The sequence below is a fragment of the Vanessa atalanta genome, chromosome 11 (genome assembly GCF_905147765.1).
Source record: "Vanessa atalanta chromosome 11, ilVanAtal1.2, whole genome shotgun sequence".
Taxonomy (NCBI): domain Eukaryota; kingdom Metazoa; phylum Arthropoda; class Insecta; order Lepidoptera; family Nymphalidae; genus Vanessa; species Vanessa atalanta.
This window is the reverse complement of record NC_061881.1, coordinates 2,201,035-2,220,221: the sequence shown is the minus strand read 5'-3', so window position 1 is coordinate 2,220,221 and position 19,187 is coordinate 2,201,035. Positions and strand designations below refer to the sequence as shown.

The following is a 19,187-nucleotide window of genomic DNA, read 5'->3' as shown; positions in this document are numbered from 1 at the left end:
CCAACTTCCACTTACCATCAGATGGAGTGGAGTCATATGTCTACCCGGACAATTTAAAAAGAAAACCCTATTCTTTCACGAATCCATAATAAATACTATAGATTATTTAAGATATACGCTAGTGATGTCAATTCAAGGTCAAATTGTTATACTTACTCCTGCCATTGAAATCGATTGTAGACAGTAGGTACAATACAAATAGTATCAAACAATAGTCTTGATGAAAACTTTGTACTATTTTTTTCTAAAACATGTTAAACAATTAATATATTATTCATTTAAAACTAATCATAATGATCGAGATTTTTTAATAACTTCGACCATATTTTCTTAATATTTATTAATTCTTATAATAATAATATTTAAATCAATTAAACCATGTCACGTTATGTTGTAAGTTAGTTCTTGTTATACAAGTCAGAGGAAAACTCTGTTATAGTCAGGAATCTTAAATATAAATCTCATTTTACAAGTTTTTCGTGTAAATAAAAGTAAAATTTGTATCTCTATATTAGTTATGTCAATTTTTTGGCTTAAAATTAATTTAAACGTACCCCGAGTTTGTTATCTGTAAAATTTCAACATGACATATAATATGTTGTAGGAAAATATATTTGTAGACGGAAAACTAATATCGATAGAGGTAATTCTTAAAAGGTAATTTGTCTAAACATTTAAATAATTCCCAGAACCGATAAAGATTTCCTTTAGCTGGGAGGCTTCGGGCCGCAGTTGTGTGTGCTCTGTATGTAGACTATCCTGCCTCTGTATGTGTGGAGTGCGGCTTTACACCAGGGACCCCTGGAGCACCTCCATCTGATTTTGCCGTTCCTAGCGCAGCCGTTAAACCTGAATCTGTAGCCGCCGACGTTGATGCCCATCTTCCCTTGTTTGCTGAGGCAGTAAGACGCGAAACAGTCGATACCAGTACCGATCAAACCCACTGAAAGGGAAAACTGTGTTAGGAAATGTTTCTTAATACGTTGCCCTATGTACTAACACCGCTAATATATAGTGACATACAATTTAAATGTTTTTGTAATCTATAATATTCAATGATTTATATTTTCTATACATAGATTGTCTATGAAAATATATCAATGACATGCTGTGAAAGAATTGTTAATAGAATAATGTTGAACAATAAAATAATTTTTATTTTTCAAATCTTTAATTTCAACAAAATTATTACATTTATTTAAAAAAAAAAATGTATTTTGAAAGAGAATGTCAATAAGTGTTCAATAAAAATATTTTCATATATATATTTTTTTATTTACAAATAATATTCCATTCCTGTTTCAACAACAATAAAGTATTTTTAAATAATAATAATAAAAAAAGGTTATTCCAGATGATTTACTAGACGAATAGTTTAGTGCATAGGTCTGAAATAATCTTTCAAAAATATTAATAAAGCGTTATACTAAATAATTTTAAAAAATGGCACATTCACTAGACTATTGTAAACACAACTTTGTAATTATAATATTGACTTTAGCTACATCTAATTTTGACTTTTGATATCTTTACAGTTCGCTTTGGTCTCTCCAATCGGGGTCATCTTGTCGTACACGTCGGTGATCATAAGTTTATCAAGCACGAATGCTATAAGAAGAAGATAAGGTGGACCTGCAACAAACGCATCCAACTGGGCTGCAGAGCGAGCCTCACCACCCACAACAGCGTCATCGTTAGATCTTTCTTGGAACACAATCATTTCTAACATCGGATCTACTTCCAAAGACTTACTAAACAATTTAAAATATTTAAGGAATATTATCCCTATTTACAAAATTTCAATTAATATTATTATAATCAAAGAACGCCGTTGCGATAATTTTATATGACTTTTTCACAATATTAATTTTTTTATAAACACTTTTGAAATATTTTTACAATGTTGAAGGGTAATTTTTCTGGCATTTTGTATTAAATCGTGCCAAACTGAGACCATTCCTCCATTTCACACCGTGCCTAACGATCGAGGATATAAGTGCCTTCGTGTTAGAGTTTAAGATAAATATTTAGATAACTGTCGTTTCTGTATGTTATAGATTAAATGATATGTAATTTTATATTAAAAATATTTACAATAAATATTATAAGTTATTTAATGTTTTTTATTTCTTCCCTTTATCATTAATCTTGACATTATTAAAAAAGTAAATCACAAATAGAATTCGATTTTCGAATACATTTGACATTAGTGGAATTGCGTGATGTGATACGTGTTGAATAATTCCTTGCAAATAAATTTTAACCCGGGAATGTTTAGTTATATATATATATTTACCAGACTGTATCTACCTACTCTTAAAATTAATCATTAGAAAATCTATTGCATTGTCTTATTGCGAATATTGATAGGAACAAAATACGTTGTAAATGGACGATCATATAACCTATATGTTCAACGTTCAGATATTATGTATACAATCTATGTATACTTATACGAACTTTAATAAATCGGACTAGAATATAACTATATAAATCTCAAATAATAATCTATTTAACGATAATAATAACTAAAATATTCGAAATATTTAAAAATGGCAATTTTAGACGAGTTAAATAATTATTAAAGATTTCTCGTGTTATCTAAAAATCGTAACTAATTTAAATTACATTGTGTGTGACAATATAGCATTTCAGGTTTCCATTCCGTTGGGATTCTCTAAGAAACTTCTAAAACGAAATTAATTCTGGCAAGACTTCATTTCGATCTACGAAATCCTCTACACCAGTATTACACCGCTACTGCCTCCGTCGGTTATGGTAGATGCAAGTATGGTACAGACCCTCTTCGTTCTTAACTATTTTTCCGTCCATAGTTCGCACGATAGCTCTGCACTGCCTCGTGTTCCTGTACTTGCAGTACCACAGTTGCAGTCTCCTCTGACGATACGCATTGTGCGGTCTGTATAGGAAACCGCAGTACATAAGTTTCGGATAACCGCCCCCGTATATTATTTCAACTTCTGCAAGGAAAATTTTAATTTAGACTTATGTATGTTTAGAATATATTTTGTTGATACGTCATGCAAAATGCTTGTGACGATATGATGAGTATCAGATTCGAACATTTCTCCCTGAATAAGATTTGTTTTAATTTATGATAACTTTTTTACTATTTTTTTTGGCCATTATTATTATTCTTTGACTAGCTGAGTTGAGTAACATTATATAGTAGATAAAAGATTCCAAAGATTGTTAATACCGACATTTACCAATAGAAATAAACAATTACCTTTGGCCTTGAAAGCGTTATCGTTTGGAGACTGAGTAGGTACTTTTTAAAGATGGGTCCCAAATACTTAACAAATTCCACAGATTCAATGTTAACAAATCAGCTAGTGCTAATGTACTTATATACAAAATATTAATTTCTTAGGTGAGTATTCTATGTTGTAGTTCTGTCCGTCGCTGTTACTCGTGCACTGCATTCAAGCGATTCACTTTCATATAATAACCAATAATGGCTCCAATTTGTGTTTTTTTAATTATTTATTATGGCCAATACAAGCAAAGGGGTGAGTTCGATAGCCTTATAAAGATTATTCATAAAATAAATATAGTAGATAGTTTTAGTAAAATGAATCAGTTAATACTTTATTTACTAAATTATTTTAGTGGCAGTTTAAGTTGATCTAAAAATCAATTTCTACGTAGCTTTATGTACATGGTGTTTGCTTAATGACACTAATATTTTTATTAATTCTAAAATTATACTAAACATTTCGTTTCACTTATTACTAATAGGCATTTAAATTTAAGTTAATAAGCTAATAAAGTTAAGCATTAATACAACGATACAGTACGAGTAAAAAATTTAACGACAATATATAAATGTAAAACAAAAAAAAAAGTATTTTTAAAAGACTAACGATGTTCAAATTAAGAAATATTATATTTAGATTGTGATTGCTATCTTAAAAAAACCACTGATTATGGCGATATGTTAACAAAATACGTTTTTTTTTCTGAATTTCAAAAAGGAGAACCTTTACAAATAACATGCACCGAAATGTCTCACATTGAAAGGAACTAATTAAATTAAGTAATGGTCATGGAGAATTATTTAAATATAAATCTCTTAAGATATACGTATCGGTACATAATATATAAACAGTTATAACAGTTAAAGTAAACCTGTTACTTTTAACGTTCTGAGATTTCGTTTACTTATAAAAATTGTAAATAACGAAAAATATAAAATTTATAAAAACATCGACTACAACCTTTAGTCAATCAACATTATATTAAGAACATTTTTTAATATTCTCATGATTGTATGTACATGTAGTTTAAGTAAACAAATCAATGATTATGGAAGTTTTTAAGTTTCTTGATTACGTCTCCAGACGTGATGGCGATTGCTCGGCAACGATTGAACGATTTGCAACACCGCCATCTAGTCCGACCACCTCTACCGTCATAGTGCCTCATGAACCGATGGTTACCGATCATGAGAACCCTTCGACCTCTCATCGTCACATATCGAGCCCCGAAGCCGGCTGAAATCAGATCTATTTTAATATCATAATTAAAACATAAGGAAATAATTCGTTTCATCTTTATATCCTTTATATTAGAATATATAACAGTAAGTCAATAGAAATGAACAATGAGATGAAATTCATTCAAAGTGATAAACCTTTTCGCTGTATTGGATGTATTCATCAAAACCTTTGTTTTCGACTTTAAAAAAATGACATGTTTACATTTTAGTATCTTTTTCTATGTATGTATGTATGTGCGTTTCTTTATTCCACCACAACTTTTAAATGTCTGAACAGATTAGGATGTATCGTTAGAATTGTTAACTATACTCGACTGAATCTGGCTATAAATGAATGAATTAATTAATTCACTTAGGTTATGATATACATGTTATTTGAAGCATACATACAGACATTCTTTTTAATTATATGTTGTATGAAAATTAAGAAATAATGGAAGCCAGTGATCCAGTATGAAGAGAATAATTCGGCAATAACTATAAATCCTGTATTAGTTAAAATCATATATTTATTTTCCTTGCAAACTTAGAAAACGACTTCATTTTTCATATCTTCAAATTAGTCTTAGACATAGTTACTGCAAGCTTTGGGGTCAATAATAGGAATGATATTTTTACTTGTTTTTAATTAAAATCGCAAGGCTCGAATGAATCCAAAATAACAATTGTCAAATTAAAATTAAAGTTGTTAAAAGCTAATTAACTTACACCATTTTATATTATCTACTAAAACTTATTACAGATAATTAAAATCAAATTAAAAAGAATGAAATGACACTCACTACATTAAATTTTATAAATTCAGATTTTAGAACAAAGGGAGATCGAGCGCGCGGAACATTAAAGTGAAGCAATAAAAGCGAATACAAAATCAAAAACGAATGATAATTACCGGTAGTGGAAAACGTAACAAACTCTTTAAATAATTGATAATCAAAGCGGCAGAACTTTTTACATATCAAAAATAATTTTAATCCATCTGCCTTTTGTTCTATAAAACTGAGGTCACATGACCAAAATTTTGTTTAAAATTTTTCAATCGGATAGTTGGAACAATACATTAGGTTAATCTTCGGTGGCATTAAATAAAAGCTCGTAGGTATGTCACAGTCATTAGTTGCTATTTAAGAAAAAAAAATCTAAGTAACCTAATACAATATCAATTTTAGAAAATTATCGGCTTAATCGGAGCTGGCGTTAGATAAATCATTGTTTAGTTTTCGTTTAAACTTTCGGTCGCTGAGAGAATACGACCCTGTGCAGTTGCTCACTGCAAACATTAGCAGTTGACATAAATTTGAAATTGAAATAAGAAAATGAAAATAACGATTACATTTATTGCTTTCTTTGAGTCTTTCACGATGGAATCCTGCTTGAAAAAACCATATTTAGATGATGTCTTATAAATTATTAAAAAAAATCATTTAGCGTCTAAATTATAACATGAATTGTAAGTTAACACAGCGATGTTATATTTAATATTACAGTTCGGTACTAGGACAATCAAATGTTGGTGATATTTCTTCAAAGTTACATCGATACATTGTCTATTCGATAACGGATCTCAGGAGCCATCAACATGAAATACATTCAGATCAAGATGAACGAAAAACCTAACGAAAACAAAACACTATTTTCTTAACATTATATTATGTGATGTAAATTTATAACAATGCTAATAATATAATATCAGTTCTACTAACACATATATGTAAAGATTATTTTATCATTAAAAATACTGGTGTGAATCATGAACTTTGATAGTCAAAGTTATCAAAACTATTATTTTGATAAATTCAATATTGACCGTGGAGCTAAATTATAAAATAACGACTACTGCATTCTCTCACTGTCGCTAGTCATCGTATTGGCTAATGAGTTATCTATAGGAACGTCCGATACATTAATGTTTAATGATTGATCTTTTTCTAAATTTAAATTTAAATCTTGTTGCACTTTTTGTTTAAGTTGCTCCGCCTCGTTTTCTGAGCTGTTCCCAACGTCAGTCACGTTTATAAAACAGTTTTCACCGCTGCTGTCATGGTTCGATTTGTCATCTGCCTTAGCCAGGTCTTCTAAAGATGCGGTGCGAGTGATGACTGGTACTGCGTTCGTTTCATGTGCTGACATCGTAAAAGTGTTTTCAATTTCACAGAAATTACTTTTAAGTGGATCTTCTTGCTCACTTAATTCTCTCTCGTCTAATGTCGTTTCCGCTGGAGTATTTGGCGCGGCGAAGTTGAAATGTTGAGAAAAGGACACATTTGCTTGCTTAGATTTCTCGATTTCCATTTCTTCACCGTCTGACAGTATTTCGATGGGCGCCTCGTCCCTCACGACTTCGATGACGTCATCATCTGAACCGTTATCAATCACCGCATCGCTCGTTTCCGTTGTTATGACGTTCACGTGATTATTTTCTGAAACTAAATGTAAAAATGTTCAAATAACAGTACCCGATTTATTTTATTTAAATGCACAGTCATGCCTTAAAGCGCTATGAACTAACATCTACATGAGTATTAATTATTACATGCATTTATATTAAATTTCAGTTACCAGAAATTTACAATAAGGTACAATATTGTAAAGGAAAAGGAAATAAATATAAAAAAAAAAACAAACAAAATAATTTAATGTTGTATATTTTAATCAATAACTTACTTAATTCTTCAAACCCGGAAAAAAAGAAAATATATTTTTAAAATATAGACCAATTGCGTCATTTCACTTCGTATTCTGCTTTGCGTTGAAAATTATTTATTTTAATATTTATACATTTTAATTATAAATGCGTAGTAGTTGAAGACAATTTAAACTTCTGAAAAACTATTTTCAATGGCAATTAAAAAAGGAGCACCTACGTAAGGCCCTGCTATCTAACACCTGCCTCTTCTCTGACGCGGGACCGCTTTGGACGGACACTGGTGACCAATAACATATAAATTTTACCATTAACACTTTTTTATATATTGTATGAAATTTGTAATATATAGAAAGATTACGCAAATGCATTGCGAATTGCAGTAATCTTTTTTTGTTGCCTTTCCTTTTGCTATAGCAATCAGAATTTTGCTTCCAGCGTTTTCTTACTGATTCTTTCTCTTTTTGGGTCATATCTTCTATGTTTTTCAATACCTAGAGCCTTCCTTGTATACATTAGACGATCTTTTTCTTTGATTTCTACCAATTCTGAGGATCTCGCTTAATGCGATTCATATACTTCCTTCTAGCTAATTGTTTTACTAACTTTTTGTCAACCTTAGCCAGAGATTTTACTATTATTATTCGAGGAAATTCTAATATTAATTATTTACGAACTTAAGTAGGTACCATATTGGATATGGGCATATAGTAAGTTTTGTTTATTCAATTCCTTCGTATAATACAAAAAGCGATTAAAGAAGACTTGCACGTAAATATTATATTTTTATTGATGTTTTCAATAATTAAAAAAATATATCATTTCATAGAACTAAATATCTTTAACATATAACATTATTCGAGTTAGTTAATTAGGAAGTAAGATTAATGAAACGTAAAACTAACACCTTTTCAGAATGTAGACCATAAATATGTCATAATATTAATATAAGAAATAAACTAAAAGTAAAGTGAAACACTGTATAACTAACTACAATAAGTGAAAATTCAGATTTCGTAAATAAAGACATGTTATAAGAAGTCATTTTTGAAATGTTTCTCAAGAACAGCACTAACCTATAGAGGTAGAGATAAGGAGATGTATCTTTGTGTATAAAAAGCGTCCCGTAAAATATGGGAAATGGCGCTGTTAAAACTCTAGTTAAAATTGAAATTTGAAAAGGAACGCGCTATTACTCGGTAGTGTAAAAAGGAAGTAGACAGAGAAAGTTAGGATTAATTTATTTTGTGCTGTTTCTCACTCACATTTCACTTCATCGACTTCGTCGATTTCAGGTCTTATCGTCTGGCTTCAGTAGCGTCATTTTTTCGATTTATAAAATCTTCAATTCTTACATTTAAATTGCCACTTTTTCGTGTGACTTATTCATCTCCTTAGCTCTACACGTCAAAATTAATCTTATTTTTTCGACACAAATACCCTTGCCAGTAACAAAAATATTTAATTCCTTGCTAGAACCGGAATATCAAAAATATAAATTATATTTTTTTTATACAATTTGAAATTAGAATTTACTTTATTAAAACTAACATTTTTACCTGAACTTATAGTTAGATACTTTTAGTTGCACAGATAATAAAATGTAAGTATACATATTATATACACGATAATTTTTGAAAAAAATTAAATACATATTCAATTATTTGGTACAACGGTTACTAAAATAAAATCAATAATTTCTCTAGGAGAGTTTTGGAAATTTAGGCACATTCATCATTTGTGATGGAAACTAACATTTACGTAAAATACTTATAATAAAATTTCTCTAGATTAATCGAATTATCTGATAAAATTGACTAATAAACTGAAAAAATAAAATCTGTTGTTCTATGTGTGGCTATGCACACCTAAAGGGTAAATATTTCCGTCGATGATCCTGACGGTGCATTTGCAGGAATACATCAATCGTTTCGTACAGCGCCAGTAACTCCTGCCCACTCTCTCGTACTCTCGATGGTAGCGGTGCCCACTCAGAACTAGCACTTGACCGCCTTTCGAAGTCGTAAATATTTGAGCTGATAAAAAAAAACATTTTTAAAGATACCATTGATTTTATAATAAAAAAAGAATAAATTTCGATAAAGATCGTTGTATTTCTAGGGCTGTCACAGTCACTGTTCAGAAAAAACAAAAATTTAATTAAAAAAAAGTGAAGTTTATTTATGTTAATCATTTATGAAGTGACACCCCAAAACGGGCTGAATAATTTATATTGTAATACAATTACACGCTATTAAACAAAATAATAATAAAAAGCTATTTTTGTGACTCTGGATCTCACAGACCCAAATAAATCCTTACATAAGAACCTAAGACGGTAATTATATATTATATATTAAATGGCAATCCCAAACTTCTAAAAACATCGAATATAAATTTAGTATTTCGTAAATCGTTAGCAGTAGGTACTCCATATAAAATTTACGAATAACACAAGATACTAAAGAAAGTAACAGAAAGTAAATCAAACTCAACTCTTTCTTTGGACATCGGCAAAAGCTTTGACGATATTACTGGAATACTCTTAAGTGTATAAGAACTCGTTTTAAGTTAAATTTAAACTTCTAAAGTATCCTTGTAACAACTAATTTCGAATTCAATATCAGATATCAATCTTTTATCGAAAAATGTAAACTGATGTCCATCACTGATTTGATGTTTAGGCATCATCTTGAATGCTACATTTACATTCAAGAACATTTAATTTGAAGTCGCTTTCTACCATTATTTTTAGTAAGCACCCCCTACAAACGCGACCACGCTTTCCGTAATAAATAAATTTCCGTAAATTGTTAAAAAAAATATAAAATGCCTTCGTCCGATATTTTTGCAGGATCTAGTGTCTGTGGCCTTTGAGTAGTGTTGTCATGGATCTTTATTAATGAAGTTGTATGAGTAGATCTGTTGAGATATGTTTCCAATTGCACATATTATATGAAAATAGACTGTCTATTATTAAATGATATATGTTCCATACAATTCATTCTTAAAATTGTGATTTATGTCATTTTTCTACTATTAATCACCTTTCCTTTTATTGCTACATCAGAGTGAACTGTATAGCTTTCACTTTTTTGTTACTTAAAATATACGTAGATTTTGAAGTTGCACTGGTAATCGTATTTGGTCTTCTTCGAGTATCGTTAACAATGGATTTATAACTTGGTACAAGTTTCTGTACCGTTGTTTTTCTAAGTGGCCAGTTATTGTGTTCCTTTATAAAAACAACAATCTACTTTAAATGATTTACAAATCCATACGGCTAAAATGAAACAATTCGATTACACTGCGTTGAACCACATAACGTTTTAACCATTTATTATTTTACATCTCAGACCTTTTTTATTGTTTTAATCTTCACAGACATGTTATCCGTGCCTTTAGTAGAAACAGCATCGATTCTTCTAAAAGCACTTTTTCTTTGATATTTTTTTTATTTTAGCGTTCCTCTTTGTTGTTTTAGGTCAAAACTAATTTCCCTAACCAAGAGTCAACGAGTAAGAAATATTTTATTGTTATCATTTTAAATATATCTTACACGAGGGTCGAGATGGCTCGGTTTGTCTGAGTAGTTACATAGTGTATGTTTCGGTTTGAAGAGTGAGTGAGCCATGTTACTATAGGTGCGAGGGACAGAAAATCTTAGTTCTTAAGGTCGGTGGCGCTTTGTCGATTACTATTTCTTACAGTACCAATACGGGTTTGACCATTTACCATCTGGTGACCCATTTACCAGTATGTCTATCTAAAAAAATATAAATACAAAAAAAGATATTTCATTTAGGTGTATGAATAAACTGTTTGGTATTATAGCCGTTATTAAAACTCTAGTATTTAATAATAATTTCGTCTATAAAAGTATCATTATTTTTTAAATTAAACGACAACGTAATTGGGTAGGACTATGCGATATCTATTTCCCAGTTATATGATGAAACTTCGTTATATTTCCTTTTGACGTTATGTAATATATATGTAATAAACTCTAAAACTCTAATTAACAAATAATATATTATAGTTAATATAAAAATATTATAAAGGATCATAGAATAAAATTTTAAATGCAAAAAGTTTGTAAACCATCCAAATTTTATTGAATATTTTTTAATTGTAAATAATTTCATATACAATTTTATAATTTTTAATCTATCTTACGAATAAGTAAAATAATGAGATATTCATTTAGATTAGAAATATTTAATAGATAATATATATAAAACAAAAATATAACGACAAGAGATATAACTTAAGATTAAATCTAAAAATGTGTCAAGGTTTAGGCGAGCCAACTATCCTTTAGTGGTAGTAAAGATTTATATAGCTTCATAATCAAAATTCTGCAATTAAGACTAGGAACCAAAAGTTATTTGACATGAATCGCTTTCGTAGCGCAGTTGACCTTCAACTTCTGATAACTTTCTTAAAGATTTTTTAGCTTTAGACACTAAAATTGTGGTTTGAAATTTCTGTTTATTATGATTTAAATCATCAATGATGACGATAAAGGAAACTTCGATCTATTGCGTATGATATATAGGTACGTAGTTACTATTAGCAATGACCTTCAAAAAGGACTCAAACTATATATACCATACAAAACACTTCAATCAGTTACAGTTAAGAATATTTTAAAAAAATTGAATTTGGAAGCTTCTGTAACGTTCAAGTGAAACGATCCTGATTCTAAAACAAACCTCTGACATGGTTCAGTGTTTTAATACTATTCATTTCTTGGAGCATGGTTATGCGAGCCCATTTCTTCATAAAAGTAAGGATCGACCGATATAACTTTAGCCTTACAAGGCGGAAAGTTATAATAGCTCGTGCAGTACCACACTGTTTTATCCTTATTGACATTTTGTTTGTTATAAGTAAATTTATTCTTATGAAGAATAACGCCCCCTCTTCTTGATCTTGAAAAGTATACACCTGCAATAATGTAACATTGTTAATTCATTTGAATACAATTAAATTAGTGCTTAACGATACCATTGAACTTGATCGCTAAACGCGCTCGCAGTAACAATAGCATTAATTTTGACACTCATTTAAACACTTTTAAAATTCATCTTAGAGTGGAATTTTCCAAAATGTCAAGTATAGTAACTTTATATGCACTAAAGAGAGATGGATTTGATAAAATGGTTCTTCATTGTTATTCGTTTGTATATCAAAAGATAAACCTCACAATTTAAAGATGACATATGAACAATAAGGATGTACTGGTCTAGATGATTACAATCGCCTGGTTCTCTTTTTATCAATATCAAAGTTTATAATGTAAATTTCACTTGAAAACGAAAACAAAGGAATGCATTCGAGTACGCGTTTAGCTTGTTGACGATTATAATCAGCAATTTGACCATATAAAGAAACATATTTCAAAAGTAATACATCAAGAACCTCGGCACGAGTAGATGACGTCATAATAAAATAAATATGCCAGACAGCTATTATGTAAATATAGGTAAAATTGAACTTGAATTCAGATAAGGATGTACCGATGTGTCGCCAGCCTACCAAAATCATCACCATAAAACTATTTTCGTTATATATTACATTTGTTGAAAAAAATATTAAAAACCGTATTATCAATTTAAGTTGAATCAACAACAGTTTATACGGTTAACTTTTATTGAATCGACTATTATTATTGCTTCAACTGTTAGAAGATATTCTCAAGTTGTCCAAATAACTGTCGATGCGAACTTTCATCGAGCTAAATTGACTACGACAACTTACAATTAACTAAGTTAGATACTCAATCTATTATTATTTTTACATTTAAATAACTTTAATGAAAGTAAATAAAAGACAATTTATATATAAGACTTTTAATAGCAAAGTGCTAATACGAAATTGCGTGTAAATTGAAAACATGCAATTATTATCAGTGCTGAAAATAATATATAAACTAAAATCTAATAACGCAATAATTAATCTTCCCACCATTTAAAATAAACTTACCGGTTCATAAAATAAAGAGCATGAAGTAAATGAAAATATAGACTAATCCGATGCTAATGTATTAAATTATTTTAAAGAATAAAAATACGTAGTTATATGTTAATTGGCTTGTATGTCTTTTAGAAATTTGTCTTAAAAGTTAATAGTTATACTAAAACTTAGCGTAATGTCTTAAACACGATTGGCTCAAGAAGTGAAATAGCACATAACTTATGAATAAGGATGTTTCTTATGTCGTTTTGTGTCTTTAAGGTTATAAATTAGACGCTAATTTTAGAGTTTTCCCTAGATAGATAGAGTTTTCCTAATTTTAGAATTTTATATCGTTCTATTAAAACAAAAACAATTATTTTATTCTAGTATTATTATAACCAAAATATTTTCTCTTTTATCTTCCAGTTTCCATAAAATAAATTTTAAGTCAATTATAATTCTAATGATTCGAAATGTTTAAGCTGATTCTCAGCAGTTACTATTTCAATCTTTGAGCCAAATATATCGAAATTATTTGCTAAATAACATTAAACATTAAATAAAAATAAATTCAATTAACTAAATTAATTTGTCTTGTCAGTTTCCATTCGAGTGCGGTGAGAGCGTTGGAGGGGTGATTGTGATCGTTATTCAGGGACACGATCTCGTCCTGTATTGTATGGACCTTGGCAGTACAGTCAGCGTTGGAAGCACATTTCCATATTTTCTTGATATGGTTGAGGCAATAACTCCTACAGATGAAGGAATATCCGTTAACAACTAGCTGTCGCGTTCCACGACTCGAAGTTCTAAAGAATGCTGTAAGCAGAAACTATGATTAACTAAAGTTCTGAATATAAAAGTTTTAACGTTAACAATGATATTAAAAACACGAAAAGTAATATTCCAATAAAATATAATTACGATATTTTTTCATATTTTATTATTTTTACTTCTATCCGATAATAACCGAAACAATTTGAACTACCAATTACATATATCAACTAGGTACATTTATTCTAGAAGATAAAAATACTTTTCCATTTATAATACAATATTTTTCAGTAATGACATAATAGTAGATTTAAAATAACATTTAACAACAACGTTTAGTCACTAGCAAAATCAGAGTTCAACATAAATTAAATCTCTATCAGAGACACGAACATAATATTTGGGATTAACTTTCAGCGATTCATCAACAACTTGTCTATTGGTAATTGACTTTTTGGTGCTCAAATGTTCTACAATTTCACCCATGTCCCATCATTGCCTCTCACGTAAGGCGGAGCAGGATGTGTGTGTATGAGCTCGCCCGGTGTGAAAATTCCCTCTCGACTGTGCACGTACGCCTTACACCCTCTCTTCCGCTTAGAGCAATACCAGATAACTTTTCCCGAAGTACATTCCCACTGTTTCTTGTACGTGTAGTTGTTAAACATTAGTAGAGGGTTCTTTTTTCGATTGCTTGGTAAAAAACAAACTGAAAAATAAACCAAATTAATAAGAAGATCTCTTTATTTAGTTGGCGATAGGGGTTCGTAAGGTTGGTTGCGATTTGCGCATTACCGATGCAAGGGTTGGTTAATATTTCTTACAGTATCAATGACTATGAGCAATCGTGACCACTTACCATCAGCTGGCCCATTTGCTAGTCTGCCTTTGCTATTATTATATCTGCCTGCCTATTTTAAATGAAAAAGGTACGTTAGTCAATGCGGAATAAAATGAAACATTTCAAATGGGCGATATTCATTTTTTTTTCTATGTATTTTAATTTGTTTTTTGTACGACTTAGTGTATCTTTATTCTGTCATCGTTCAAAGTAAAAAAAATATTGTATGCAATATTTTCTTTGAAATGCAGCTGGAAGAAATCTCTTCAAGGTGTAATTGTTTTATCATTACTTTAGCTCTGTTTTGAAATCAGATTACTTTCATATTATTTCTGATGAATGTTATAAAAAAACGTATTTATTAAATGTTTCGATATTGCTAGGAATCTAGCTATCAATTAAACTATAAAAAAATGTAGAATCGTGAACAGTACAAGATATCCGATATTCAAATTGACTTAAAACTTTATTATATTTTGTTTAAAATTTTACACAAAACACACATATTTTTAATCGTCCCACCATGATGGATTCATCCGATATAAAATAACAAAATTGGAAAAGTATTTCTTCATCTCTGTATACACATCACACTTCACAATTATTTCATACTACAAAACTTTACGATATTGCCGTCCTTATTTAACTCATACCATAAAAAAGAACTGGCAATATTTTTAATCCTATCAAATTAATTTATTTTCCAATATATTTAATAGCGTTACTATTACAATTTCAACCAACTGCCATCTTTCATTTTAAAGTATTTTGGACAAGGATGATTATGCGTTGGTTCGCCGACATTATAAGTCGTGTCAATGCTGTAGACAAAAGCTTTACAACCGTTATATCTGTTTGAGCAATACCACGTGATCCGTCCTGATACACAGACACGTTGTCTTTTATACGTGTAGTTATTATACATTAGCAGCGGATGTGTTCCCATACGTGTCGGTAAAAAAAATACTGAAATAAAAATTGTATAATATTAATAATTTCAGTGATTATTTTTATTGACAGTTTAACGGAAGAAAAGCTAAGTGCCAGAATGGTACTATTGGGAAATGGGTTTTAAAATTAAGTTAGTAAACTTTTAGTTTTGCAAAAGTACCATTTCTTGCTTTCCACTGACGATATGTAAATTATGTCATTGTTTACTTTTAAAAGCTTTCATTTAACTTTCAAAGTCAAAACTTGTGAACTGTATTAATCTTCTAATTGTTCAGAGCTTAAGCTTTAGAAGTTGTTTTATTTCAATTTGAAAGAATTTATTTAAAGCGTGACTTGATTTTGACTCCAGTGCCATCTACCGGGTCCGATCTAAGCCGTCAAGTGATCCATTCAAACACAAACAAAAAAATCATACAATAATCTTCAACATCATACAGAACAATTATAAATTTAAAGATAACGACTAATTACCACTAATATATCCATGCACATACAAATAAGTCACTAACATTTTTAGTTAAAAATTAAAAGCAAACTTCCTTAAAGTGGGTTTGTCGGATTTGCATAATTGACTTTGAGTAAATCCCGAAACGTGCAGATTTCCACATAATATTTTTCTTCACTTCGAACACGAAATGAATTACAAACATATTCCACATAATTAAAACTGGCTTGAACACATATTCTTTTATATAAATCTACGTAAATTAAAAAATATTATTTACACAAGACAGAGCAATGATAGCTTCATTCCAAGAGCAATATGCCTCTTCATTAAAGTTTTATATAAAATATTTAATATTAGTTAAAGGTAACTTGCATGTAAGTAACTTTACCTTATAATTCAATACTGTAACAAGACGATTTTAATGGCTTTTATAAGCCTTTCTGAATAAAGAATATTTTAATTTTTTGAATAGACTTGGTATATGATGGTTTTTTCAGGGATGATAAGCTAATTGCGGAGGACGTAATATTATTGTAGTCTAATTTCTTGAACTCATGACCTTAAAGAACGGAAATAACAAGGAAAGGAAAATATAATCAATGCCACCTCGCAGACTCCAAAGTTCTAATAATTTGCGTTGAGTCAATTAATTGACCCAAGTTCGATTTAAACCGTGGACCTTCGGTTCTGCGGCATTAAAGTCAAAACACAAATAAGATAGTCATGTATGGATAAAAACAAAAAAACATAGTCAATAGTTAATTAAGCTATTTAATTAAATGTATATAACCTTATGCTTTAACACAATAACATCAGAAGAAGTAAATAGAGAATACAAAACACGAATTCGTCGATAACAAACAAAAGAAAACTATACTTTTTATCTTACAGCTTGATCTCCATAAATTCCTTGGAAATTAAATTGATAATTTTATAAAAATGATTAAAGATAGTTGATTGTGGATTATAGTTATATGAAATAACCTCACATGAGTCATTGTCATAAATGTATATTCAGTAATACTGAAGCATTACACGAACTTATTGATTGTTAGTATTTAATATTCTCTCGATAAAGAACAAACTGTACCAACTGACCAATACCCGTCTCAGCTGTGAAGATTTTATGATAAAAGTGCAAACACACAACTGGTCGCATTGCTTTTTCCTCTCTCAAACATTTCTGTCCGTATTTGCTTCAGAACTAGATGGTTCCTAATCCCATTCTATAGGTTCATCGCCTTGTACTACTTTATTGACCATTATTTTATTTTTATAAAGTAATTGCTTAAAATTTAATTTATGTAACTGTGTTACGTTCTTAATTTACGCGACCTCATTTTGCACGTATTAGATAGAAATTCTTGAAATATTAAGCTCACCTTTTGTACACAGTCATGTTATAAAGAATATTGGTAAATGAATTAACCATTGTACGGCAAATCATTTTTAAACCAATCATAGCATAAAGCGCTTCAAGCCTTTTATGTTGGAAATCTAGTAATCAACGATAAGCATTGATTAGGCTTAGATATTACCTAAATGGTTTTGATATTATAAAGTACATGTCAAATTTTTATTGTATTTATTAAGTACTGAATCCTTATGCTAACTCTGTTTCATATTTCTATTAAAATACACGTAAAAACTATGTCAATAGTCATAGCAATAAGTACGTTTAAAGTTGTTTTAACAACCGTTGAACTATTATATAGATACAAATAGATTATCGATATAAAAAAATATCGAATAAACTGTAAGTACATAATGATATTTCTTCAATAGCTTTCATAAGAGCAGACAGGGTAGCGACAACATATTCTATTTTCAAATCATCATGATCAGATAAAAAAATCTTCATTTAGTAAATAAGTGTTCATATTATTATTATTACTTATTCCGGTTTGTCTGACACGTATTATATAACGTTACATAACGTTAATGCTATATATAGCATAACCGTTATAAAGTTATTTATCGGCAACGTCAATATCACGCCCATTAGCATGACCAGAACAGTTAATTTTAAATAGAACGTACTGTATATCAGGTTTATTAAAGTGCTATAATTCTTTCAAACTTAGAATATGAGTGAAAACTACATTTACAACTAAATTATAAACAAGAGTTTTAACTGTTACGTTTAGAATACAAGCTTAGATAATTGGGTGTTAAGTGTTACAAATATTTAATAGCAAATTTTGATATGACTTTAAAAAATTGTTAGATCTAGATAATATATTCTATCAAGTAACTTATAGTACAGTATCATTAAAAGTGTAATCGATGTGTGAAATCACGTCTGATTATGGTTTCAATGAACAAATAACAAATTTATGTCAACGAACTATCAAAATATTACTAAATACTTTTTAATATTTGTCATGCTCATTAAAAGTCACTAGTTTGACATACATATTATTGTTATCAACATACGAACTATACATATAGTTTTAAAAATTACATCTAATGATATTAATTACTGAATTAAATTCGTAAGTTATCTAATTTGTAATTACAATTTTTAAATTTCTAAATATTTAATGGAAGCCGAAAAATTTAAACTAATGTCAATAAGCGATAAAATAAACAATACACCTTATTTCAAAGACAGTGTATAATTGTAAGAAATGATTAATACAAAATATCTAAAAATTTAACTAATTGCTAGATTCGATGTCATTTTTAGTCTCCATAAAATAAAATGAGAGATCAAACTTAACAATCTGAATACAGATTATTATTAGCAGCTAAGTTAAAATAAATTGAATTGATCGAGAAACTGATTCAAGTGTTTCAACGTAGACTAACTCATTTGTACATATCATTCCGATGAAGAAGACATGACTCCTAAGTTTTTTTTTTCTTTTCAATATCAATGATTTTGTCATTAAGTCTCCTCCAAGTTATTATTAACTTAGCTCTAAGCATGATATAATTGCTTAAATTTTAACCAGTATTTGTATGAAGTTATTTAAGATATTGTATTTCCGTTTTCGAAATTTGCGGCTTGATAACACCCAAACGTGGATAATGGCAGTGCTGA

The 19,187-nt window shown here is 29.4% G+C and overlaps 2 protein-coding genes and 1 long non-coding RNA gene across 3 annotated transcripts in view; 1 reads left to right on the top strand and 2 right to left on the bottom strand.

Annotated features, from left to right (window-relative positions):
• LOC125067160 (modifier of mdg4) overlaps positions 1-2,112 on the top strand; it is a 335,555-nt gene extending 333,443 nt beyond the window's left edge. The window contains exon 6 of the mRNA XM_047675560.1: positions 1,536-2,112. Coding sequence (XP_047531516.1) covers positions 1,536-1,726 — 191 coding nt within the window. The 3' untranslated portion in view covers positions 1,727-2,112. The remainder of the gene's footprint in view (positions 1-1,535) is intronic.
• Positions 2,113-6,266: 4,154 nt separating this feature from the next.
• LOC125067499 lies at positions 6,267-7,682 on the bottom strand. The gene is made up of 3 exons (XM_047676159.1): positions 7,616-7,682; positions 7,387-7,446; positions 6,267-6,948 (listed from the first exon to the last, which is right to left on the bottom strand). Exons 1-3 carry the CDS (start codon positions 7,680-7,682, stop codon positions 6,356-6,358), a joined length of 720 nt encoding a protein of 239 aa, XP_047532115.1. The 3' UTR covers positions 6,267-6,355.
• Positions 7,683-13,804: 6,122 nt separating this feature from the next.
• Positions 13,805-14,646, bottom strand: LOC125067167. Its single transcript, XR_007119713.1, has 2 exons — positions 14,295-14,646; positions 13,805-13,879 (listed from the first exon to the last, which is right to left on the bottom strand). It is a non-coding gene; the product is annotated as an uncharacterized LOC125067167 (long non-coding RNA).
• Positions 14,647-19,187: the final 4,541 nt, after the last annotated feature.